This window comes from Dreissena polymorpha, chromosome 4, assembly GCF_020536995.1.
Source record: "Dreissena polymorpha isolate Duluth1 chromosome 4, UMN_Dpol_1.0, whole genome shotgun sequence".
Lineage (NCBI taxonomy): Eukaryota > Metazoa > Mollusca > Bivalvia > Myida > Dreissenidae > Dreissena > Dreissena polymorpha.
The window spans coordinates 121,025,395-121,052,890 of record NC_068358.1 but is presented as its reverse complement, the minus strand read 5'-3'; the positions used below and the strand labels follow the sequence as shown (position 1 = coordinate 121,052,890).

At 34.6% G+C, this 27,496-nt stretch overlaps 1 protein-coding gene across 2 annotated transcripts; it reads right to left on the bottom strand.

Moving 5' to 3' along the window:
• LOC127877670 (uncharacterized) lies at positions 1-25,680 on the bottom strand. Of its 2 annotated transcripts, none has more exons than XM_052423764.1 (8): positions 25,596-25,680; positions 23,697-24,228; positions 10,821-11,304; positions 3,396-3,615; positions 2,820-3,058; positions 2,001-2,119; positions 1,591-1,725; positions 1-1,161 (listed from the first exon to the last, which is right to left on the bottom strand). In XM_052423764.1, exons 2-8 carry the CDS (start codon positions 24,170-24,172, stop codon positions 1,047-1,049), a joined length of 1,788 nt encoding a protein of 595 aa, XP_052279724.1. In that variant the 5' UTR covers positions 24,173-24,228; positions 25,596-25,680; the 3' UTR covers positions 1-1,046. The 2 variants fall into 2 exon arrangements, with proteins under 2 accessions (XP_052279724.1, XP_052279723.1); XM_052423763.1 differs by lacking the exon at positions 25,596-25,680 and adding an exon at positions 25,353-25,589.
• Positions 25,681-27,496: the final 1,816 nt, after the last annotated feature.

Genomic DNA, 27,496 nt, shown 5'->3' with positions numbered 1-27,496 from the left:
TCTTTTGAATTAGTTTATTTTCTGTTTCACGTATTCAACACATGTTTTAACACAAAAAATCGAAGGTACATGATATACCGGTAGTAGTATACGCATATACATAAATGTTTTTCTCGTAAAACAATAATTTAAATGATAATGTATCCACACAGTACGCCCCGTTGTATGACCTGACGTATAACAATATGCGATGAAAACCAAACCACAACCGATCTCGTTTATAGGTAATAATTGTGTGTTGTCGTCCAAAATGTCTTCATAATCTCGCGTCCCCATACTCAGCATTCTGCAGCTTTTAAGACGCTGAAGAACGTCAATAACATTTGACACAAATAACTTAGTACAATATATACAGATGAAGCGATGACCCATGTAAGCGGTACAAATGCGATGCTTAGTATAAATATTTAATCCATATCATGCATAGTGCATGAGACGGTATCTGTCTCCGCTCTGCTACCGAAACAATGTATTCAAAGTCTAGTACACTTTGGCTACACCCTTATAGTTCATCTTTGGCGCAAGAAGATAAGGCAACACAACACACATTTTGTCTAAACAACTTTTCTTGCATCTGAGAAGAGCTTTACTTAGGTTCCACAATTGCGGATTATCTCAATGCAGAGTTGCCGTTCGTTGCTCCCTACATACGCGTCTCAGCGTTGGGCTCAATGACCAGATTCTTGTAAAATGTTATCATAATGAATATTAAAGCTGAGTTTATGGGTCGCATGCATATACATGAATGTCAATTTGATGATTACATAATTATGTATTGATCCACACATTATTTTTATTAAAATAATGGAAACTATTTTCGTGCCTATGTATGGAGAGGCGACCTATTTGCAACTGATGATTCAACGCAATACCACACGGAAAATGATGATGGTAGTGCGCGTTGAGTTTTGAATGTGTTTGGTCACGTGAGTTAATTTACGTGAGCTGGGGCTTCTTTTTGAGCCCTGTACAATGGCGAATGGAAGGTAATCGGTGGGCAAGTGATGGTAGTGTCCACTGTGGTCCGGACACCTCCCCCAAATTCTCTAAAGCCTGTCTCGGTCTCGTTTGCGGCGGGTGCTGAACGGACAGAAACCATTTGCAACGTTAAACTCGCCTGCGTAGCATTCCGGAACTATGCACTTGCCTTCTTTTATGCATCTGTAAGTTAAAATACGCAAACAGTAAATATTTGATCGCATTCAAAAATAAACTATATGATATTGATTATTTGATATCTTTTTTTTATATAGTTCTCCTAAAAAGGTAGATGTGCACTTCTGTTTACACTAAGCGATTCAAAGTAAGTAGTCTTAATATAAACCTATACAAAATACATATAAAAGGAAACTTTAATTCAAGCGTGCTCATTCTTCATTGCACGACGCTATGATAAAACAATTTAATAACCAGTTTCTTTACAGTACCGGTACAATTAAAATCGTTTTTATGATATATGAAAGCTGTGGTACAATTGTGTGGATATTCAAAGGTTAATCAATATTCAGAATATATTATCAACTAAAGGCGAGATAACTCACAACTCATAAGGGGCAACTAGACGGTTAGTCAAGACTTATTTAAACCTACACTAAATCTTCTTCGTCCAATGCTTGTTGCCCGTGCATGATTTTCTGACACTTCCGATGTTGATGTCGACAGTCGCATATGCAGTCCCGACCCGGTCGCTCTTTTTTAAACGAGTGTGGGCAAAACTTTGCACAGCTGCAATGAAAGTGTTACAATCATAGCAAATGGGATGCAATAAATGACGTATATTAAGACCACTAAAGTGAAAAAATAAGCATTAAAGAAATAATTGGGATTTTGTTGGGGGGGGGGGTGGGACTGCGGTAAAACTTATTACATAGAGCGTTATAAGGTGATTTCACCAGTCTTGAAAGTTTCATTAAATTTCCAGCTCATATTCGAATCGTTTGTATATTAATTACATGGCCCACAATACAATTTTAATATTGTATGTTTTAAAGTAAGCTTACTTCGACGTAAACTCCACTTTGACGCATTCGCAGGCCGTGTGATTCTGGTAGCTCTTGGCATATATGAAATCTTTGCTGGCAGGCTTCATTCTATCTGACCCAGGGACGGCCTCTAAAACCTGCAACGATAAACTGCAGATTAATAGCTCCGCGATATATACAACTTTCCATTGCAGATATAACAAGGTCAGCGTATCGGCATATTTCATATAAGAGGCGATGAGCGGATCTTTTTGATGGAAATCGGAAGATAAGAAACTTTACATGATTTACATTATCTCTCCGTAATCGTGCACCAGCTTCATGTTCATAAAGGAGTGACATATGTTTCCACGAACTGACAGCATGATAAAAATAAAACGATATATTTGTTTTCCAATTATTGCTATTCATACTCAGCTGATATGATATTTATCGCCATGACATAAGCATCACACTCAGTCTCCTTCCCAAAACAACTTATGGTCAATAAAAGGGGTTTCTCAGTCAATGCATACCGATAGTGTTATCTTTAAAACGGCCTTATGTATTATTTATATCTTCATTCGTGTTGTTGACTTTTGGAAAAAAATAGTCTGCTTTGCGTCAGGGCCAAAAAGCATGTTCGTTTTGAATTATTATTGTTCATTGCAGTTTAAATGATTGACGATCAGGGGCTTGATTTCAATTCTGGAACTATTCAAGAAATTTCTTCAAGATGCAATGGCTTTACCCATCAAACAGACTTAATAGCGTCTCAATAATCAAAAGGCTTTTGATGCAATCATTGCGAACAATAAATTGATTTAAGCTAAACTGCAAATCTCACAGATTACTGACCATAAAGTAGCGGTCGATTATTTGGATTCCGTTCTCCTTTTTTGGGACGCATTCAAACCCCTTCGGACAACAAGAAGTGGTGTTCCTACACCGGTGCACGATGGTACACGAAGGCAAGAAGGTGCGGGGCCCCAGCTCGTGTTGATGGTCATCCATTCGTTCCACTTCCGGCTTTGGTTCACAGCCGGCAACAGGGCTTGCTTCAACTTCCCGGTAATGCTTGAAAGCTTCGTCCATATCTGCAAATAGAAAAAAAAACGAAATGAATCAACACTGTAGCTTCAAACGCCAAATGGCGTGTCCGTTTATCTAAAAAGAAATCAAATAAGCCCCCCCCCCCTAATGTCATTGACAGATTCTTCCCGAAATTTTGCTACCATATCGGTTCAACACTCAATATTCAATCCTTATATATTGCAATTTAGCACATGTAGTAGTATAATTTAATTCAATCTTGCCTTTTGGCGGTAAAACTTCTCAGAAATTGTGTTGTCGGTCAATAAAAGTCAAACCATTGATTTGACAGCCACACCGAAAAAAGACACAAAAAAATGTAATATCCAAGTTCGCACGTACTGTTTGATCCGAGGTCGCTCATCATGTGTCCTCGCCGAGACGACGTCTCCCCATTTGACGCATACAACCCCTGGTGGCTCTTCATGAACATTATTTGGCGCACTTGCTCCTCCGTTAGGTTCGGATCATCGAAGAAAATCTTTAACATATCTGCGACGCTTTTAGAACGCGACAGATGACTTTGGAAATCTGATACTGACACGCTTCGAAACGGCTTGTCCTGTAACAGGGGAAAAAAATTCTTAAAGTAAAATAAAAAAATCATTGAAAAACAAAAACAAACAAACACGTCCACTTATGTTACTTCTATTGTTTCTGCAATGTTGATACTTCTTATTTCCCTCTACTTATACTAATAATTGTGCTGTTGTTGCAACAAGAACTACTGGCAGTAATACGATTTAAAGCAAAAGTGAAAACCTCAACAAAAACTAAAACAATTACCTCTTTTATTTCTACTACCCATATACATATATACCAATAATACCATGTCATCAAGCAGCAAATCAAACGTAACGTCGGGCTTTTCAATGTAGCCAAGTAATATTTCAATCAAATCTACATACATTTTTACAAACTGGCTCATCAATGCGATAAGCTGCAGCTGCTGAATGCACTGATCGATAACAGATCTATTAATGGCTTATCTGCGTATATACATTTCCATAAAATTTGGCATGCTATCAATATACATGTATGAGTTAAATGAAGAAAATGCTGCACCCAACGTACTCCATATGCATACATCAGGCAGCTATTCTGGGCTCGACGTAGCGGTTAACAGTATCGCATTCCAAGCGCATTTGAATAATAAATATATCAATGATTTTTTTCAAAATTGCAGCTACATCCATAGTCAATGTATATCGCATTGTTCGAAATTACAAATGAAAGCTTTCGAAATCTAAGCCCAATGTAAGCCAAATAATATATGCGTATACATTCAACAAGTGTTTTCACATACACATTTGCTTCTACACCTTTTTTGTACTTTCTGGAGCTTTAAGGTAATTTATATGTATTACGTTTTTTGCAAACAATTCGTATGACTGAATATTCAAGAACAATTATTGTAATCCTGATCGTCAAAGTTATTTAAAAAGCACCGTGGACGACATTTGACAGCAACTTCATTCTTTTTGAAACTGTAATGATTGGCTGATGGGTTTCGTCCTTAAAGATTAACCTTTATAATTAAAGCGACATGGGACATGAGATTGATGTCCAAAACGATTGATCTATTCTCAGTTCATTTAGGCATTGTTCAGTTTGTAGAACAGTTGTTTTTTAGTTTCTGAAAACAAGCCGCTGAAAACTCAAAAACTTTTCACAACAGGCATACACGATAAATTCGACATTTGAAAAGAACTATTTAATGTACCAATATACAAATGGATTGCGTGATGCCAATTCTGTGTTTTTGAGATCGATATAGTCCCAATTTATGTAGCGGTTGGTTATGGAATTGTTTTTTTATGGCCTCTAGTGTTTGGTGTTCGACCGCCCCCCCCCCCCCTCATCTTCCACCCCTCTTCTTTTGATAAAGTAGCACAGTTTTAAGTCGATGGTATAGATAGGCACGTCGTTATCTTCTAAGAAATCTCCAAATATCTTTCAAACACAATCACGCTTATATATATTAATATTTTCATTTAAGTACACATCGGTGAGTTTCCATATTTACGAGAAGCGCATCCAATAAGTGGAGCAAACCATCTTAATTTCCTCTCTTTTGAATTGTGTTCCGCTCCTGTAGGCCCATGTTAATTACACAAACGTGAATTGTCCCTCTTAACAGAAAATACCAATCGTCTTTGTACTCCTATAATTGTTTCACCAAGGTTGTCATATTTACAAGTTTAATTTAATTATAACGGAAACGCGTGGGCGCAACATAGCAACACTCGTATCACATAAAATTATCGTCGACATGCGATACATTAACAATAAAATGCGCATTTTTTTATTTTAGGTTTTCGAGATCGTACGATCAGCCACACGTAACTGATTCTTGTGATCTTTTAGGCTTTAGGCTTTGATGTTAAGCGTAACCATACGTTATGATATGCTTCCTTTGAGCTCTGTTCATCATAAAATTGGCACGTTTTAATTAGGTCTCGATCCAATAAGATTATCAAAATCGGGTTTTGTACGTTTTTGTTCCTAGTTATACGTTACTCTACGTTAATCAAGATTTGATGCGTTCCGTTATGATACGAATTTGGTTGCGATATATTTCACGATTCACTCAATAACATTCCAGATAAGAGCCACGACTGGACCCGAATGCCATTTACACTGCCCGACAGGTTATCTATTCCATTATTTTTAAAATCGCAACATATTTACAAAACGTCAGTTTTTTTCATAAGATGTACTGCAATCACCACGATTCGGAAAGACAAATCATGAAGATTTGTCGTACTTTATTACGACAAAATACGATCTGAGGAGATGGTGCCGACTTAACAATTTATTGCAGTTTTTCGTCTTCTTCGCAGAAAAAAACTTCAAAGAAAAACATAATTGATACGATTGGCTTCAAGATCGAATAAAACAATATAAGATCTTATAGGATCATCACGGTTAGGTTCCGATTAATACCGCGATTTAAATTGCGGCGACAATGCTGATAAAGGGAACCTAGCATAAGAACAATCACATCGCCTATTAATATTCCCGTGCACGAACATAGAGTGTGGTCGCCTGCGCAATTACGATAATGATATTAACTTGTGACAAACTGAATAATGCACAATTTATATAACAGTTGGTTAGCGGTGCAGTTTTTACGACTAGTTAACAATACACTGTCTGCATATGGGTGACACTAATCTATTTTACGATGAGTTAAAGCGAATGTCGCTTTGAAAGCTTTCAGTATGTCCCTTATTTATAACCACAGCATTGTCTTGTCAAATGCAAAATTTACTGTTTTATATTCTGTTTTAGAATGTGCCATTAACTTAAAAGATGCCATCAAGATAAGAATAACATTTGTTCTACTTATTTTTCATTCTTAATTACGTTTATAAACCATTCAAAAATTCGGTCGGAAAAACGTTCACGGCATTGTAAACATCTTGTCATGAACATTTAACAAAATAAAATACTAGTATTGTTACGTTATTCTTGGGACACTGAATTCTTGTTTAAAATACCGTTTTATTCATAACGGTTTCCATGCTATTTCTGATTGCTATTACTTAACCAGCAAAAATATCATCGCATTCCAGATGGTTCAATAAATTGTCAATCAAATCTCGCCAGGTCGACATGCATAGACCGTTCAGTTTACTATAGATAAAAAACATAAATAATATATCTACTTAATCGATTAAAAGAATCAACATTGAGGTGTGTGTACACGCGTAGATTCTAAGGAATTGTTATTGACGACGGGATCGTTATTACATTTTAATTTAAATTTGCTTTGAATTTTTATAAGAAGTAAACATATCCAGCGGCAATGTTAATAAGGCAGAAAACGTTTACATCACCATGGCAGTACTATTTTCACTCGTAAGCGGTCACTTTAGAACCTCATTTCTATCAAATATCTTTTGCATCCTACAACGCATGTATATTTCAATGTTATTTGGTTCTTGTACACCGTACAGGCTATTGTGATATTGCGTTAATTCACGGAAGTGGAACTTTGTAACATGAAATAAAAGTGTATACATGCGGAGATAAGACTGCGTAAGATAAAGAAGAATTACCAAATGCAAAGATGGAACTGTCTAAAATGAAAGAAGAATTTATACATGCGGAGATGGAACTGTGAAAGATGAAAGAATAATTAAAACATGAGGAAATTGAACTGTAAAAGATGAAAGAAGAATAAATACATGCTGAGATGTAAATGTAAAAGATGATAGAAGAATTTATACACGCAGAGATGTAACTTCGGAAGACGAGAGAAAATAATTTATCCTTGTTGGGAAGAAATTAGAATTTATGAAAAATGTGCCCAACTTTATATTTCATATCAATCTGTATTTTTTCATGAAACAAAAACAACTGTAAGGTATTAATAATCCATCAGTTAAATGTTTATTTTCAGCTTTTAAAGACAAGCCCTGATTGATGCAAACTGATACAAAAACGAAACTGTTCAATGCTTTGGAAAATGTAAACAATTGCTGCGCGGATATTTATCTAAGGCTGATAAAACAGCCATTAAGCTACAGGCGCATCATTGTAATGACACAAGGAACATACGCCCGGCATCATTGATAAATGTCTATACTGCGATCTATCCATGTCTATTCTGTGTGCGGAAGCAGTGACACGGGTATGAGATTATATGGACATATTTGGTACAATACACGACATCGCAGCAAATATTTCACTTCTTATGGCAAAATACGAAAGCTTACGGTGTTTCTGAATTATGTAGTTTATCAACACACGGTTGTGATAAGTAAGTTTACTAAATACAATTTTTTTGTTAGAAATTATCATTATAAACTTCATTCAAGATATTCCGTTTCATACAATTTTCAGATCGGTGTTCATGGAGACTTTTTTGCTCATTAATAGATCCGCCCCTATCCGAACATTACCGTCCGTCCGTTTGATTTTCTGTTGCGTGTAACTCAAAACGTGTAAATTGTGGAGACGGTCGTCGGTCCAGGTATAACTTAAATACACACAACATGTGTATTTATTTACGATGTTTGTTTTATATTTATAGTGTATTTATAGTCGATTTCGAAATAGCGCCCTTGGAGGACATTCAACACATGATTTAACCAAGAGAAAAACGCTGTCGCTATCTTTAAAATAGCTTATTTCTATAAAGTGTGTGTGCTCTTTGGTGCAAATAGTTTTAAAGTAGTTGAAGTGATCTATCACGTCTATTAAAATAACATGAAGAGCTATCAAATGTTAACATTCCAGGCATCTGTTATAACAAGATGGATAAATGAAACCAGAAAACTATTCGTTTTGTTTGATTTTACATTTCGTACACAAATACAGAAGTATTTAACGTGAACATACCATAAGGATATGACCCGCGTTATGTGAAAACGTGTCTAATGACATACACGGCCAGCGTCTTGTCAAGAGCTACCTTGTCCGTTTTAAAAATTACACCAGGTAGCTCCCGGCAATACAGCGCGATCGCACAGGCTAGTCTGCAGATAGTCTGGCCACATGTGGCAACATAGCCATTTCGCCTACACCTGGCACATATGCTTTGTAATCAATATTTTGATGACTTCAACCAAAGTCAACGCTTTTAATGACTGAGACTGATTATTGACGGAAACTATTGCGAAGTAATAATAAATATGGATACCTGATCATAACATGTAACACAGATATTAATAGATCATGTCATTATTTTCAATTATAATACATTTATGCAATGATATTTATAACATTCAATTGTGAATATCTTCAGTCATCACATGATGCAATATTGGGCAATATTAGGCGCGGAAGGAATTTTCATACTTCAAAACAACACACAAGATGAATTGTACTTATGTTGAATGCATTCAATTAAATATTTTCTTCATACTTAATTGTATTTATCTCGCAAAAAATATACCCAGAGGACTCAAGCAAATCGTGCACCTACTTACATAAAGATTAATGAAGTTTTTGTTTATTTTCTTGGAGTGAAGAGCAATGAATACCGAACCTTCAGCAATAAAACTATTACGTTGGATATCGAAAAGTGGTTAGGTGCAGTGATTAATTAAAACCAATATTTGAAAGCATACCTAGACATTTTGAAAATGTACTTCATGAAAAACTAATGTTCTGATGCAGAACTAGAGATTTGTCACAGACGTGACGAATCCCCCCCCCTAACTGCATTGACACATATTTTTGTGCATGTTGTCTTCACATAAAACAGCGGACACCATGCCCAATGTTAAAAACTAACTAAGTGACCCCGTGACCCAGTTTTTGACCCGGCTTGGCTCATGTTCGAACTTTACCTACACATCATCTAGATACAACTTCTGACCAATTGTGGTGAAGCTCGGATGAAAAGCACTTGAAGTGGAGAGCGGACACCATGCTGAATGTTTAAAACGCACTTAATTACCCCGTGACCTAGATACAACATCTGACCAAATTTGGTGAAGATCGGGTGAAAACAACTTGAATTAGAGACCGGACACTTAATAGGGACCGACAGACAGACAGACCGACCGACAGACCGACCGACCGACAGACAATCTCACTCTTATATACCCCCCTAAACTTCGTTTGTGGGGGTATAATAAAGGGTACGTAATTATCAACACATTAGACACCACCTTCACCCAAAGACTCCAAAATTCTGGCCCGTAGTAAAATTAGTTATTTTATATTATTTATATTATGGTAATATTTGCGAAACCTAAATGTGGGCAAGATATACACAGATGTATATACAAACGAAACCACAGAAGACGTATACTAATAGGTATAAACAATTTAGTATATAACCGAATATTTCCATGTAAAACAAACGAACCGATTTGAAGGACTCCTTCAGTAAATCTCACTATTACATTGTTCATTTTAATATCAAATTAGATTTCGACTGTGTAGGTGCAAACCTCAATTTTACTGAATTAAAAAATTGATTTCGATGTTTATTTTTTATTTTTGAAGTAACAGGTCTAATATGTATATTTGTTGCTGTTAAACTTGTTGTTGTAATATGTTTCTTTAGACATGTTAGAAAGTTGACAATAACGATTTTTGAAATAAACATTTACATAAAATGCTCATTAAAATAAATCTCCAATAAGACGCTTTTATAGTATGCGATGACTGATATAATCGAATTGAAGGTCACTTTAAGATTACCTTTCAATAATCAATAAAATCATCGCCTCAATAAGTCGGATGGTATACCTTCTTGTTCATACAAAACGGATTAAAACCAAACGCATTTAAATAACTTGATATTTGATTTGATAAAAAAGGAACCTTAAATAAAAATGAAATGACGTCTGATCGTAACCTCATAAGCGACTCTATCCGATCATATATAAGAATCAATTTAGGATACGATCGTATATTCATTTATATATATATATATATATATATATATATATATATATATATATATATATATATATATATATATATATATATATATATATCATTTATATTTAAAATACTTACGTACTTCGAGATTTCATAATGAATATTATATATTTGAAACGATTAAAAATATAGCGACTTTTAGTGTATACTTTATTTTGATATCAGATGGGCATATACATTTTAGTATATAATTTCTACTTTTTGTTAAACTACGGTCATATTATTATTTAATTCAAATTTAAAATACACATGGTCAAACGTACATGTATTTAAGACTATTTTTATATCTGAAATATTTATGGATCAAGTGCCTAAGCGTATACGTTATGTTTGAATAAATGTATATGCGTTAATTCTTACCAGTATAACTCGTGACGCCTGATGCTGGTGAGGGTAATCCGCGCGGTCCCTGTCGGATATGACGTAATCAACCTCGCTCTCACTTGGATAGTCATATATAAGAGGCTCCTTTGAGCCGGGCTTCATGTGCAAAGTTGCCGTCTTGGATTTGTCACCTGAGTAGTTCATCCCCATAAACACGCCACCTACACACAGCACGAGTACTATTAAACACTGGCAGCATACAAACATGGCCATATTTTTATGGATCCAGGAACTAAGGGCTTTACAAATATTAAATTTACTACAATGTGAACTATAAGTATCCTCTGTGGTCACATCACTTCTCGAACTTTTACTATGTGTCCGGCGTCCTGAATTCCGTCGGGACTTAACGATTATTAAACGATCGTCTGCATTTAAGTGCTTGTTCTCATCTGCTTTACCACTGTCGTTTTTTAACTGGAAAGATCGCGTTGCCTGGCACTCGCAGGAACACTGTTCGCTGAAAAAATAGAAACAGACCCAGTTTTTGTTATAATCGTAGATTAAAATGTTCCTTTCCTTATCAATGTATCAACACTAACGCGCGAGTAAGTGATAGAATTCGTCTTTAATATTTCCCGAGAAATCCGCCGATCTCACAGGTTTAAGTTCATCGTATTACCATCATGCACTTATACCTACTGAGAAGGCCATGATATTTACCGTATAATATCGCGCGCCTGTACATACGCTCGTTCAGCATTGTCTCACATGCTTAAGCATGCATGAATTTCTTAATGTAAATCTAAGTAATTGCATAAGAGTGAGATGCCATTTAAGATCACATTATTCAATCAGAAGACCGTTCGCTACTTTCTATAAATAAATATACGATTCAGTCATACAACTAACACAGTTTCAATTTATGAATGAAATTATAAAACATCATTACGCGCATCTTATTGCTAAGTCGATTTCCGTATAATATTGAACGTTCTTGTGTTTTAAATAAATACGGATTCCCTTGAACGTCCGTTTGTGTACGTGTAACGTCTAAGTAAGTCAGCTCTTTGCATGTTTGCCGACGAGATGATTCGAAATTAATATACTCGACCAGCATAATACCATAAAATAATTCCGATAATAATAATAATAATAATAATAAAGCATTAGTTTTTCATACGCAAAATGAAAAGTATTAAGATGTGAAATTTTGGTGATGTGGCATTATCATTCAAGTCAATATTTTCGTTACATAAAGGCGAAACGCGTAGGACACTACCAATACACGGATAACTATATGGACATCACAAAAGCAATAACGAAGATGACTCTTCATGGACACCGCACACGAGTGAACAATACACGGTTAAGGAAGTTGGCACAACATGGAAATCACTCAAGAGGTCAACAAAGAAGACACTAACATCACAGGACGGAAAGATAAGTGTAGTTGCCATGAATGAACATCCATTAATAGGTCAACATTGTAGATACTATTTGGGCATACACGGTCAAGTACGTTGGCACAACATGAAAATCACACAAGAGGTCAACCTAGACCTAACATCACACGACGGAAAGGTACGTGTAGTTGCAATTAAATGGAGATCCAAATATAGGTCAACATAGCAGATACCAATTTGGCACACCGAATGCGGACAACGTATTGGTCACTAAATGAACATCCGAAAGCTGGCAACAAATTGTATATTAAATGGATATAACACATGCGGTCAGCGTAGCAGATTCTTAAGTTACAGCAGGTCTAAACGTACATCAAACGGTCGGTCAATGTGGAGGACACGAACTTGACGTTACACACCCGGTTAACGTAGTACACACTAAATGGCCATCGCACAATCAGTCATTAGTATGGATGGATTGGATTGGGCACATCACAAGAGGTCAGCATAGTGGGCCATAAATTTACACATTACAAGAGGTCAACATAGTGGGCCGTGAATTGAGACAGTACAAGGGGTCAGCATAGTGGGCTATACATTGATACATAACAAGCGGTCAGCATAGTGGGCTATATACTGACACATTACAAGAGATCATCATAGTGGGTCATAAACTGACACAGTACAAGGGGACAGCGTAGTGGGCCATACATTGACACATTACAAGAGGTCAGCATAGTGAGCCATACATCGACACATTACAAAAGATTAGTATTGTGGGTCATAAACTGACACGTTACAAGAGGTCAGCATAGTGGGTCATAAACTAACATATTACAAGATGTTAGCATGGTGGGCCTTAAATTGACATATAACAAGAGGTCAGCATAGTGGGCCTTAAATTGACACATTACAAGAGGTCAGCATAGTGCGCCATACATTTACACATTGCAAGAGGTTAGTATAGTGGGCCATAAATTTACACATTACAAGAGGTCAACATAGTGGGCCGTGAATTGAGACAGTACAAGGGGTCAGCATAGTGGGCTATACATTGATACATAACATTCATTCAACGTAGTGAATACTAAATGGACACCCCGCAACATGCCAGCGTAGTGGACACTACATTGACATCTAAAAACTTGTCAACGTAGTAGACTCAAAATTGACACCACACACAAGGATACCGTAGTGCATAATAAATGGAAACCTAAACAGAGGTCAAGTTAGTGGACACTAAATGGAAATTTCGCAATTGATAAGCGTAGAGAGCTTTAACTGGAAATTATACAACCGGCGGAAATAGTGGATTCGAAATGAGCATCATCATATAATAAGAAAATGATCGATTAAAATGAACGCAACATGAAACTAAGAAATTTCAATATCTTCCGAAAAAACATTGGTATACTATTATCCAACCGTAACAATGTTTTACCGCTTGGTCCGTATCTATGTTTACCAAATTAATTGTTTTGTTAAAAAGTCATTTTCTTATCAGCCGTATCGTTTTTCGTAGGGAAACATGTACTTATATACTTTGAAACAAAAGTTCGGAGACTGGGCTCAACGATAATGTACTTTTTTTCAGATAACATTCGCTACATAAACGTAAATTGGGGATGTTTATTGTTTTTGTGTTTACTTTGTTTGCGCAACGTGTGCTGATTAGCTCTCACACTGCGCATCTGAGATTAGTTAAACATCAGAAAGTAATTTACTGTCAAAACAAATGGCAATAAATTGCTTTTGAAATTGGCAATTGGCAGAAACACGTTTTAATGGTAATGGAAATAATAACGGCATGCACTATTACACTTTTCTAGCAAAATTAAAGTAAACATCAGTTCATTTAATAATTTGTCGAAGTAAGAACGTCAATGTTACCAATTGAATAAGACATTCTGGGATTTGTAAATTACTAAAGTTAATGGTGTCCTTATCAGATTGAGAAACGTGCTTGTTGATTGGGTATAGCACTACAAGAGTTGAAGGACCACTTCATTGTCTTGACGCGGTAAAACATCTTCAACAGTGTCAGTGTTTTTGGACAATGAAATCCGCATGGCTGCACTTGTATAACACTTCCGTGACAGTCATTCACAATCTGAAACCACAACTACATTCATTCAGTAAATGCTGCATTGTTAAATCTCATTACCTTCTTCCGACATTAAAGTCGCCTTTAAAAACTATGTTTAATTCGCCTTTAAAAACTATGTTTTATATTTAAGATACGTTGACCTTTTTATTGGGCTGCTTTCAAGAGATGTGAAAAAAATGTAACATTCAGTGCGATAAGAAAACTAACTTTTGGTTTAGACCTTTTAAAAACCTAAGCATACCCCAATTTTATGGTATTTTTTTCTTGAATATGTCTAAATATAATAGGGATAAAGTCACAATAATATCTCAACCCACATTATGTAAACATAACGCAACATAATTCATGCAACCGAACAAAATGTCAACTTAACATTCCATAATGCCAACTTAACCCAAGAAATTGTTAAATTGACCCACCAAAAAGTTGAGTTGCCCCAACCAAATGTCATATTAACCCAACACAATTTTACCTGAACCCAACACAATGTTTACTGAACCCAATAAATTGTATACTTAACCCAACATAATGTCAACTTAACCCAACCCAGTGTTACCTGAACCCAACGCAATGTGAACTTAACCCAAAATTACGTCCACATAACCGAACATAATGTTACTTTTAGCCACCATAATGTTAACTTACCTCAAAATAATGTCAACTTTATCAATCATAATGTCAACTTAACCCAACATAATTTTAACTTAACCCAACAGATGCAGAGATGACCCAACATAGTGTCAGGTAACCCAGCATATCAGTTTCTCTTAAAAAGGCAGTTTTGGCGTTGCTAACACCTGCATATCTGTATCTACGTTTCAAAAGTTTGTATCGCAAGAGTTGATTGCGTCTCCGATGCAAATGCATACAAAGGATCACAAGTGCGATACAAGCCATCTTAAAATTACAACCTCAAAATAATCCATTTATAATATACTTTCCTTCCAAATATGAAAAGCAACATAACGAGTCACAAACGCAATACAAAATGTATGCACCGCGAGAATAAGAATAACAATATATATTGAATTGCATTGTTAATTGGGTCATGACGACATTATGATGTCTATGTTAAAACCGACATTTTTTTCAAACTATTTAATATGAGAACGCATTCAACATTGTGAGATACGCAATTGCGGTCTGTTATTCTGTATCTCTCTACGACAAAAACACCGGTAATCAGTGGGTATATAATAACTAGATTAAATATATGGCATATACGGATTCAAAATTACATGTATACGCTGAATAAGAAATCTTAAATGACGTTTGCGTCTTGTTATAGATCAAGCATCGCGCGCACATTTAGACTTTCGCTGAGTTCCAAACAAAATTGGCCGCATGCGGTTATACAACGCTTCCGTATCAAGTATTCGTCCGAAACCAGTGTGTCGTTAATTGCAATAATTGTAGCATTGTTTTATTTAATTTATTACTTCCGACACACCGGTTGTCTCAAAACTATAGTTAACATTTAAGACAGACACAACTTTGGGACTATTTTGGTAACAGTTTGACAGCATTAAATCATCTTATTTTAAAAGCAGTTGATCATACATCAATATTCATCGATGGTCGAAACGTGGGACAGCAAACAGCCGTTTTTACGTTTGACGCCTTATCGAGGACTTTGCCACATACGTTTATTAAAAAATACGATTAATGTGGTATCAGCATATTTACTTTTTACGTCGTATCAGCATTTTTCATTTTACGTCGTATAAACTTTCAGTACAATAATGTAGAACAATCCGTGGAAGGCCACACAGACAGTCAACATAAGTTAATTAAATTACGCAGCTTTACATATATGTCATTGACGTCATTGGGATAACTTGGATAACGCGCAATTTAATCGCCTTAGTTATTTTTTTATCTATTTTTTATTAAAATGTATGTAAAAATAAATTGACAAAAAGCTTCACTATTTATATAAAGCATGAATGACATATCACAAAGACAAGACAATGTTTGCATGTTTCCAATAAAACGCCATTGCTTGCTTAATTTCACTCAAATCGAGTAATTTAATACATTGAATATCGTACGGAAACGTAAACTATTTAATTATTGGTATATTCATTACGTGTGTGGTGCTATTTCTTATGCATTCTCCTGTCATATTTATATTCGTTGGTGACATGTCAAGAATACATAAGTAATTGTTTCTGAATTCGTAAAATACGGTCGAAATGTTTAGGTGGGTTCGGTTCTTGTCATAACACTTCCGTAACAATTATTAACATTTGAAACCACATTTTCATTCGTTTTAATTTAATTGCAATTAATGTCGCACTGTCTCATCTGATATCTTATCTCCGAATTTCAAATTGCTTTCCAAATTATGTTTAACATTTCAGTCAGGCAGATCTATTATTAGAAAACTGCTGTAGGTAAAATATCTGACATGAAAGTCCATATTTTGAATACAAATTGTAAATATACGAATACTCATGTATGATAAATCAAAATCGTGTTTAGTTTAACACTTCATTCAACAGTGTCTTTGGCTTTTGACATGAGATATGATAATGTGCGTCTTGCGACCTAACAATATGGTTACAATGTTAACATTGCATCAGAGTATTTCAACAATCAATGAAAGCTTGTACAGGTGAAATGTGTTATATTTATATTCACGCTAAAATTTTAACCATGATTAAGTGTCCATGTTAAAGGGCGAAACGTATTATTCAATTGCAGCAAACATCAGCAGAGAGCACCGACTATTTAAATTAAGTTGCAAAAGGCATTTAGCCAACTTGAATGAGCGTCATATGACTCAGCACAAGTTTTGCCAGCAAAATGAATAGTAAGTATCATCAGCACATTGTCGAGCATTGGAACAGTTTTGAAAGAAATGATTGTCACCTGTCAAGATTTTCCGCAATAAGCTCGTCATAATATGACGCAGCTGTAGAGAAAGAGATGAAAACGTTTATCTTTCTAAACGATTGTTGCAATACCAAGAAAACTTCGTTTGAATGAAATATGTTTTCTCTGTTACTGTCTAGACCTATTGAATCAACGATGACAGTTTCGCATAAGCTTCCGACTCCGACAGATTGTGCGCTTTTTTAAAAACAATAAAAGTAAGAACAAATAGCCGCCTATGTGTGTAGTGTAATTATTTTACCATATGTTAAGCTTTTGTTTCAAATTATTTTTTTCTTTAATTATTACACACACACAACACACACAAGCTCTCGAATATAGGACTGGTCCTGCGCGGAACGACATCGAAGAAAATATAGGTATCTTAACAAATGCGTCATCAATTTGATAAACTTGCAAACGTTATGAATACATTAGTACTTAAGTTGCATGTCAAGCCTGCTTCTAACGGACGTAGGAAGCCTTGTGTTTCAAAATGATAACTGATCTCTTAACACAGTTTGAATATGACATGTAAACAACTATCCGACATGAAATTTAAAACGGTAATTAAGTTACAACAGTGGGTGTATATTAATGATGGTGAAAAAAATTATAGGGGGAGTTTTATTTGGTAACACGAAACAAACGATATACTGTATAAAAATATTGCATCTATCAAACTATGTTGGAACGTTACTGTTGTTCAACAAGATAGCATTCGTTGCAGAAACGTATATACAGCTTGTTCTTTATAGTTATATTCTCACACTATTTTAACCTACAATGGAATGCAGAAATTACTACCCTGAAATATAACAGTAGTTACGATTATTACGATTCATTCTGCAAATCTAGATTAAACAAACGACTCCGTTTACCATTGGTTGCCATGCTGAATGGCAAGAAGCTGCAGTTTAATTTTGCAACAAGACCACCTACTGATTATTCTGACATGTTAAAATTGAATACATGTACATGAGAAAGTTACCCTATGTCAATTAAAAACAACAGTTATGCTCCTGCATATTTGTATGTTATAAAGATATATAATATTATAATTTAATGCATGTTCGGATGCCTTCTGTGTATATTGAAAAATATCGTTACTCGAGATAAACAAAATCAATGATAACTATATTTCATTAGCTTCCGATTCTTCTTATTTTAACTCAATGATATTTAAATTAAACTTCAGTATCTTTTAACTTCCACCAGTCATGTAACACAAGTCACTTTCTATGCCAACATGCTTATACAGTATTCTGATTGGTTATGTGATCCGATTTGGCCCATGATTCAGTTTGAAACCTGAACTCCGTACAATTCTGAAAAGCGCACGAACTATACTTGATTCTGCCTATTTGTTCTTTGCAAAAATACATCGCCGAATATAAATGACTTTTAACACATGTGTCATTTTGTTTGCCTTATATTGCAAAAAAGGGTAAACACTGTAGAACGTAAGTTGCAAGTCCAATCATTATTGAATGGAATAAACAAACATGTGTTCCAAAATGACGAATTATATATTAACGCCAACGGAATATGATATGTTTACAAAATGTCGAAATACTTTGTTATATAAAAAATTCACCAAGTTTTCATAAAAATTGTATACATGTTTCCATGTGCATATAAATGTTTGCGAAAAAAAAATTGGTCTTATCCAACCATTTCTTTGGCGGTGCTGTAGTGTGAAATCCAACACAAATGGCATATCAGAAGAACACTACATACTTAAGTTGACGAGAACGAGGCTTCTCGAGATTCATTTTTTTTAAAGAAAACAGAGAACGATTAGCAGTTTAAATGTTTTTTAATGTTTGTTTTGTGTGTATGCACACATTCTTCAAATACCGACTTTGTCCAATAGAGCAAAAGGTTAATGTAGTGTAGAAAGATGTTGTTATTTTGCGCATACGAATATTAGAGCAGTATTTCACGTGTTCAATGAAATTTGTTATCGGAATCACTATTCATTTCCTGAAATTGCACAGATGTATAGAAATTGATAAATGGATTGAGTTTTTTGGGTTAAACATAAGTGCTCTTTATTGTTTGCATTCAGTCATTCGCTGTATCGGCGTTACGTGTAGTATTCTGCGAGTATATAAGTATTTCAAGAGAAGCTGAAATGGTCAGAGAGATCCTTAAATATTTCTTATCTAAAGACGATTGAACGCTTGCTTATTAATAAAAGAGGTTCATGGGTGATAACTATATAAATAACTTTGTGTGGCTGACATTCGAATTACAATATAAGTTGTCTTATGCGATTTTACGTTATCACGTATTTAAGAACACAATTGAAACCCCAAATATATTAACTGTAATTTATTTCGCATTTTTTAATAGTTTTGTCGACGTCTGATTTAAATGTTTGCTCTCATGACTGTTTATCACTTGAAAAGACTATATTGTTGAATGAATTCTAGATATTTGCCGTGTTTGAATACATAGTAACAAAAACAACTGCATTACATTTCTCTAATTATGTAGCTGGTTAAACATATGTCAGTTTTACTGTTTTGGACTATGATTAATATTTTTTTCTATTTTAATGATTAAACATCTGTGTTATAATACGAGCGTGTCTGCATGCCAATGTTTTCTTCAAAAAGACCTTTCAGCGGATGTATACTTGTTTTCATTATTTCAACCGGAACAACTGGAGCATTTTTGTACCCATTAAGACACAATAAATATAATCATAACCATTTTTTGCAAACAATACATGATAAAATACGAACTACGATATAAAAACGACATTAAATAAAACAACATGAGTACAGTCAAAAACTGCGAAAGCGTTTCTTTACATGAAATTTACGACCGTGTATTTATTTTTCCTGTGTGGTCTTCTTCAGATGTTTTTTTAGCAAAATACCATGCTTAACATGTAAATATTTAGGTTAGATGGTTTGACGTATTAATGCGCGTGGTCCATATAGTAAACAAAAGAAAAAAAGAAATGATGTCATAAACCAGCTTCATATTTTCTGACCGACTGTATCGTAATAAAAGTTTTAATTTTGACTGCGTTGAATGCATCAGTTGAATTTCATCTGTCACGTTGAAGCAGAAATTGTGTAAATATCAAATGAAATGTGTAACAGATGTCCCCCACACCGTTTAAACAACACATAAAATGTGGATATACACCAGCTGGGCATAAATAATGACAGGCAGGTGAAAGCGGAATCCTACTGACTGAAAATAGCATTGAATTTCATAAGGGGGTTCAAAATGAGCCCTTGAAAAACAAAAGTATGTTTCTGTATACGCATAAATAATTTTTTTCGAAGGATGTTTTAAGATTCATTTCAGTATTTAGGCATTAGGTTTATAAAATGTTTACCGTTTTCGAAAACTCTAAATTCCAAACAGCACATTCATTCTTTGTAAAAATATCTGTCCGAAAAATACACTTTTTGAAAAATTTCCTGTCATGACCTTAAAGTATAACATTAACCTTTGACATATAGTCCTACTATTGCGCCTGCACGTCTTCTCCTTAAAGCGAATCCTTCATTTCACGACCGTTTTAGTGTAAGAACAATAAAGACCATTTACATACAAATCTTGTTTACGGGAATTAACGCAATGTTCGAAGTAGTTTTAATATTCAAGAGGGGCATTTGTGAAATCATCTTAGACTATTATTGGCCATGACTCTTGCAGTAGGAATTATCTAGAAAACAGTTCTTTAAAGCACGAAACATCATTTGGGTTTCAGTTGTAATCCTATGGAACGTCCGTATAGAATTATTACCAATCTGGAGCGACTTTAACATACCTGCGTGTTTCTCTTGTTGCGTTTAAATCCATAATAATAACTCTTCATATAGTTCCATGCAACATAATTATAATTGAATGAAAAACTCGGGAATAGCATTTGTCATTCATAAAAAGCTAAACGCTAGCAAATTTTGAATATGATTGGTCGCAGAAATGCGCGACGACATGCTTCCTTGTAAGACAAATATTACATATGTACGTAGACATACATTTGGATATACAAATTAAGAGTCCGAACTTTAAAACACAGGTAATATATACGTTAAGGCGGTACTAATTATTTGAATGAATCACTACCAATTTAGCAGGCAATCTGAATATTCATTTATATAAACATCTTTGAAATGTCAAGATTCTGAACTAGTTTTTACCAGAAAAGTCGGTCCCCTGTCGAGGATTTCCTCAATACGTTTTTCATAAAATGCACCTGTAGTTTACACCTAGAATGTCTCATCCGTCTAAATGGTTTTGCAATTACTAAGAATACCTTGTTGCAATGATATAACTCATACTTTTTCATTACCTTCCGAGCACAACAGATCACCTTATTTTAATTAAATGGCGAACGCAAAAGGGAGAGCGATGCGATGATTAAGAGTAATCTTTGTCCGAACACAAGCGGTTGCACGCAAATAAATTCTTTATTTGACATACTGATACAGTAGGCTATTTTTTAAATGTCATCTGACGAGATATTATAAAGACTATTAAGAATAATTTTAGAAGAAATTATTAACTAGTCCGCACCTATGTTTAAGTTTATAACCCACATAATATCTAATTGGTCTTGGCGTACAAACTTGAACAATGAATACACAAACGAAACTTTAAAGTAAAATACAGTTTCTATTACGGAATGCTCATAAGCTTCTAAGAAAGCTCCAATAAAAGTATGTTTGATTCTGCACCAGAGTGCGTACTAATGTCTAGATAATCCTGTACTTGTAGTCGGGAAGAATGGTCGTAGAACGAATGATAAAGCCAAACCCCACACATAGTTTGTGTACTAGGTTGGTAAACACTCGTTAATTACATAAAAACAAACATCGTTTCTCTTTGCGATGCTTGTAAACATCTAATTTTGGTTCTAGATATAGGGTAGTATATATTGACATAATTTGAACTATATACTATATTAAGATCAAAATATTATATTAATTCCAAAAATGGAAAAAGTAAAAAAAGTCGTACAAGAAAGCATTATAATTTAAAAAAGCGACCGCCCTTGGTTTGAAAATGTATTGTTATTTACAGACATTTTTTTTTCAATAGTTTGTTTGTTTTGATTATTTGTTGTTCAATAGATTGTATAAATAATGAATGCACATTTTTGTAATGTCATAACTGATATATGAAACATACATGTGTATGAAATTTAGTCCTTCGTATTTTAATACGTGAATTGCAGTTGAAAAAGCACAACACACGTTCCAGTAAAAAAGGAGGAATAAGCGGAACTATACCCGATTTTCTGTGGTTATTTTTGTTTAGTTTAACTAACATGTTAGATTTACTTACGAAGCTAAATAAGAACGATGGCAACCGCGTCGTTTCTCAGAATAAACTTATGTTGTTGTTTTTTAATTTCAATGCATAATTAAGCGACCTACTTAATGAGAAACTTGAACAGCAGCAAGTTTAAATTTATCATCGTGTTGGAATGATACCAATTACAATTAGGGCGAAAGCTTCGCTGACAAGTGACTGTTTCATAATGAGTGCCGTTTATCTTGTAGTCGCATTTGTACAAAAAATATGGAACACAAGGGACACCACTAGGGGAACGTCTCTTCAAACAATACGCTGGTCCATTTTTAAACTTTCAGGTTACCATTGAAAAATAAAATATAAGGAAAGTGTCGCGGCATAAGAACAACATATCAAATAAATATTCAAACTAGGATTACCGCATTGGTATTGTAAAGGAAAAGTTTTTATTTTTAGCATGCTTCTGTTTTTGAGCCGATGAGGTCGACCTACTTAGGACTGTGATTCCGGTCCATAAAAATTATAGCCAAAAATGCACCGATTACATATAATTATTTGACCATAGCTTTGCCAACCGATACACCGTGTTCTTGCATTCATTTGATCACAATACCGCAGCACACATATTATGATAACTGCACATTAAGTAGCACGCGTACAACTAATCTAAGATAGTAAATCAATCTTCCACTGAAATGTCATGAAACGAAATGTGATTTGGAATATAGCAAACATATTGTCGTCACATGTCTATTGAAAAAAAGCAACAAATAAAGTATGATAATGCTACTGAAATACTCAAGCATTTAACAACTTTTAAAGGGCTTTTATTTTAACAAGTTTTAAACATCCAACACACAACATGTCTGAACTTAAATGCTGACAAACTGGAAAAAATCACTACAACCTAAATTATTTTGTGTTTGGTCTTTTTCAAAAAATAGATAAAATTGAAGTTCATTCTAGAATCTCAATGGGAGTGTGTCTTCCTTTTGTGATGTATTGTGTATTCACATAATTTTTTAAACATTGTTAGAAGTTTAAATCAGCCATATTGTTGGGGTTATCTTGTTTAAAAAAAAACAAGAAAAAAAAACATATTTGGCTGTGGAAATATGTAATTATTTTTGTAATGTTAACAAACAAAATGCTGCCATGTAATTCTTCACTTCGCACACTTCAACAATTATAAATATATATATGCGATTTTATGTAAATGAAATAACACAATACCTTGGTTTGAGGATATTCTGTCCAAAGCCAGCTGCTGTGGATATTTGAAAAGTACAGCAATTCGTTCGTTCACATACACTACTGTACGCGTCCTTTTGTTCCGAACTTTGATTAATATCATTTGAATCGTCGTGCAAGTCTTCAATATTTACACTCGCTTGACTTTTTTCACAAAGGTCGTCACAAAGGTCCTCATTATTTCGCCAATTATCATTTACATCATTAACACTTACATCACAGAAGTCCCTTGCGCAAAACTTCCCGTCGTGATTGTGATCTCGACAGGCCTCAACTAATGCGAGTCGTGACTTAGCAACACTGTCAGTATCCGCGTCTTCTCCGAGACTCTCCCCCATGGAGTCGGATACAATCATCTCACTGTATACGTACTGTCCACTTTTCAAGTTGACCTCACTGGACCTAGACGTGCTTCGCGATTTTCGAAGCTTCAAACACACGCTCGTTTTGTCTATCATCGTATGTCGCTAAATTGGCGACATGCTTTTACCAGAAGCATTTCTTCGTCTTGCGGCTAAAATAAAAGGAAATCGGTTTTACATGCTTTTATAAACAAACTGCCTCCTTTGTCTCACTTTTGTCTGAAAACACTTGGTATAGCCCGTCCAGTTTAAGAAGCAACAATCTTATGACATACTTAATTCGTTCAAGATCGAGTTTATTTGTATTATATCGTGTTCAAATTAGTTGTCGCGTTGCCCTTATCCATGTGATTACAAATAAAGTTTAGCTTCATCACAGCGTAAACTATCTGAATAATCAAGTTGTGAATTTAAATCAAAAAGTGAAGTTACAGAAATGTAATACTCCGCACGGTTGAAGAGAAACCCACAATTCTGTGGATTTTTCGTCGAACTTGCCAAAAAAAACATAACAAAGAAGTTGTCAAAGTGTGCGTTCCGATTTTATATAAAAACATACCAACTTACATCGAGGTGTGATTAAGCATTTATCAAATACGCGCGTGTCGCTCTAAAATTGATTACCACTATCTTAACTTCACAAGATTAAAACATAAAGGAACATGTAGAGAATGTTCAAACATAGCGGGCTCGTAAATGTCACTTTTACATGCAACTCGTTTACTGTTTATTAAACATGGGAGACAGTTTGAACGTTTACCACTGTTTTTGTTTGTAAAACAGTGAGCTGCGACTTTTAAACACGTTTAGTGTGCGGAATGAAAATGTATTAATTGCTATTCTTGAATTCATGCATACAAGTATTATTTCACAGGTCCAAATACATTCAAACTGATATACCATTTTAAGAAGACGGTGTTAAAATACGCAAATAATGTATGTTTTCTTCATAAACGATTAGTATCAAACGGGATATCAAACGAATGCCCCAAAGTAACAAATAATAAACACTTCATAAAGGAACACAATTTCAGAAAATAAATAATACACACATATAAACCGCTTAATTTGTGTTCGCCAAGGGAGATATAAAATGATACATACAACGGTTGACTTTAAACTGATACTGTTTAAGCTACCGAGCTGTAAATATGACGTACTGCACTCTTACATTATTTACATATCTGTATTATCATAAGCGGCCAGCGAGTGTCAACTCAGTGATTTGATAGCCTACTATTCATTTGATATGTTAAAATATATGTTAGTACTTAACTGGTTTATCCACCAACATTATATGTGTCAAAAATTAAACTTATTTACACACATTCTGAAATGCATATGTCATTTATCAAAGTCCGTAAATTATCCGAGAATAGTTTAGACTTAAACACACTAGACAAACTTTGAATATGTGTATATGATATCCAACATGTTTTCAACTATTTTGTTTCTACACTTTATCAATATTCATTCCTTGGATTTTCCTTGCTAGTAAAATGCACGAGCTTTGAACAACCTATGAACATTATCCCATGCAGCGAGCCATCTGTCTTGCAATCTGTTACTTCAATAGACGTGAAAGTCTAGCGTGCATAACAACAACAACCAGGCTAACAATTCTTTATCGCGTGTTTCTTAGATTGACGTGACGCATTGGGCTTAATAATATCGAGAGCATCAACGTTTGACAGTGTAAAGTAGACACATACTATGTCGAACACTGTTCATTCAACAGTTGGCATCAGAGCATGCAGCTTGACATGGCATTCATGGGACCAACAAGTATAATATGCGGGATAGTACAGCATTCATACTGCAAGCTACATCCCAGTTGGCATCTCCATTGCTTGCAAAGTATCAAAATTAATTGTAAAATTTTCAAAACCTGAGAATGTTTTTTTCAACGTTTTTGCAACGAATTCTTTTGTCCTAATCCGACCAATTGCTGGTGTGCAGCTGTTAATAATTGATTTTTTAATACTATTGAATAATTGAACAATTCACTTACCCGGTACATTCTCCTACTCGGTTCATTTTAGCATTTGAATTGTATCATTATAAAACCGGAAATATTTAACATGTAGATGAAACCAGACATATTATTCGACAACGTTAATATTTCATACACAACTTTTTCCGAGACTTCCAGTAGTGTGCAGTTTATTAAAAATTCATGTTATTCTTCTTTCAAAGTAGAGATCCTGGGAAATGTATTTAACGCTGTGTTTCATATATTAGCACCGACAAAATAGTACAATGTGGAATAACATGTAATTGCTGACTCCTAGACAAACTCTGATTAAAGTTTATATCATTCATGCTGATGGATGGATGTGTGTAACAAACGTCCGATAAATTATCAGTTGATCTATTGATGTGACTGTCCGCTTGTCTTTTATTTAAGGCAAGAGACTAATTTACTCTTCTACAATACACGACGATTCCAGCAACACAACACGGCATACCACAAGAAAATGATACTCGTTTTATATAGACGATTAAATACTTATATATTTTTTAGATCATTCCAATCGAAGGTAAGGTAACGATCTATGATGAATGAATGCGCAAAATGTAGAATTTAGGAAATAACTGTTTCTTTATGATCTGTTCTGAATATAGAACGATAAAGATAAGAAACACATAAAATGTACTTTGAAAAGAATTGGAGAAAAGATTAAGTCAAATATTCAATCAGTTACATATTTGTTTTAAATATTAAATGGCCATCCTGAGTAATGAGTAATCGAAAGCAATGACAGTGTATAATGTTATAGTGCGTCAGAATTTGATGGAAAAATTCAGGCATAAAAAACGTTAACCTTAATTCTTTTGCAATCCTTTAAAAATATTAACAATAGGGACCGATGTCGAAATATTCTACAATAACAATACTATAAAATGGGTGAAGGGGGAATATGTACTGTTTGTTAGTCTTGAATATTTAAGAACCAATCATCTGCCAAAAGTTAAGTTTGAGAACTGCAACTGTAACGCCTGGCCGCCATTTATGACGAGCACGTGCGTGCAGGGATATGGCACCCGAGAACTAACAAATACTCACTAATGATGGGCGTGGAATATGTCTATGCATGTCTATACATCGACTACAACACAAACAAATACGAGGTAACTAAACTTTTATAATTAAAGGAACGAAATATAAAACTTGATTTAGGAAAAAACTTTTTTTCTTATCTGATAAGCACACTTCTGCGAACCTTTTTGTTGTGATATTTTTAATTAATGGTTCTCTTCTAGCGAACCAATAGAACGGAATTAAACATAAATTTGCATCAAAGAAAACCCCCCACAGATTACAGTTGATTTAACCATATTCTCTAAAGTTTTGAAAAGAAAACTCAAATCAAAAGCAATAAACCGTAAACTTATGGCCCTATTTTTAATAAAATTAAC

Excerpts from the sequence above, each read along its gene's own strand:
- LOC127877670 (XM_052423764.1), bottom strand. The coding sequence starts at position 24,172 with ATGATAGACAAAACGAGCGTGTGTTTGAAGCTTCGAAAATCGCGAAGC. Across the intron at positions 11,305-23,696 it reads CAGAATATCCTCAAACCAAG|CGAACAGTGTTCCTGCGAGT; the intron begins GTATTGTGTTAT and ends CTATTTTTTCAG. Across the intron at positions 1,162-1,590 it reads TTGGACGAAGAAGATTTAGT|ATGCATAAAAGAAGGCAAGT; the intron begins GTAGGTTTAAAT and ends TTTAACTTACAG.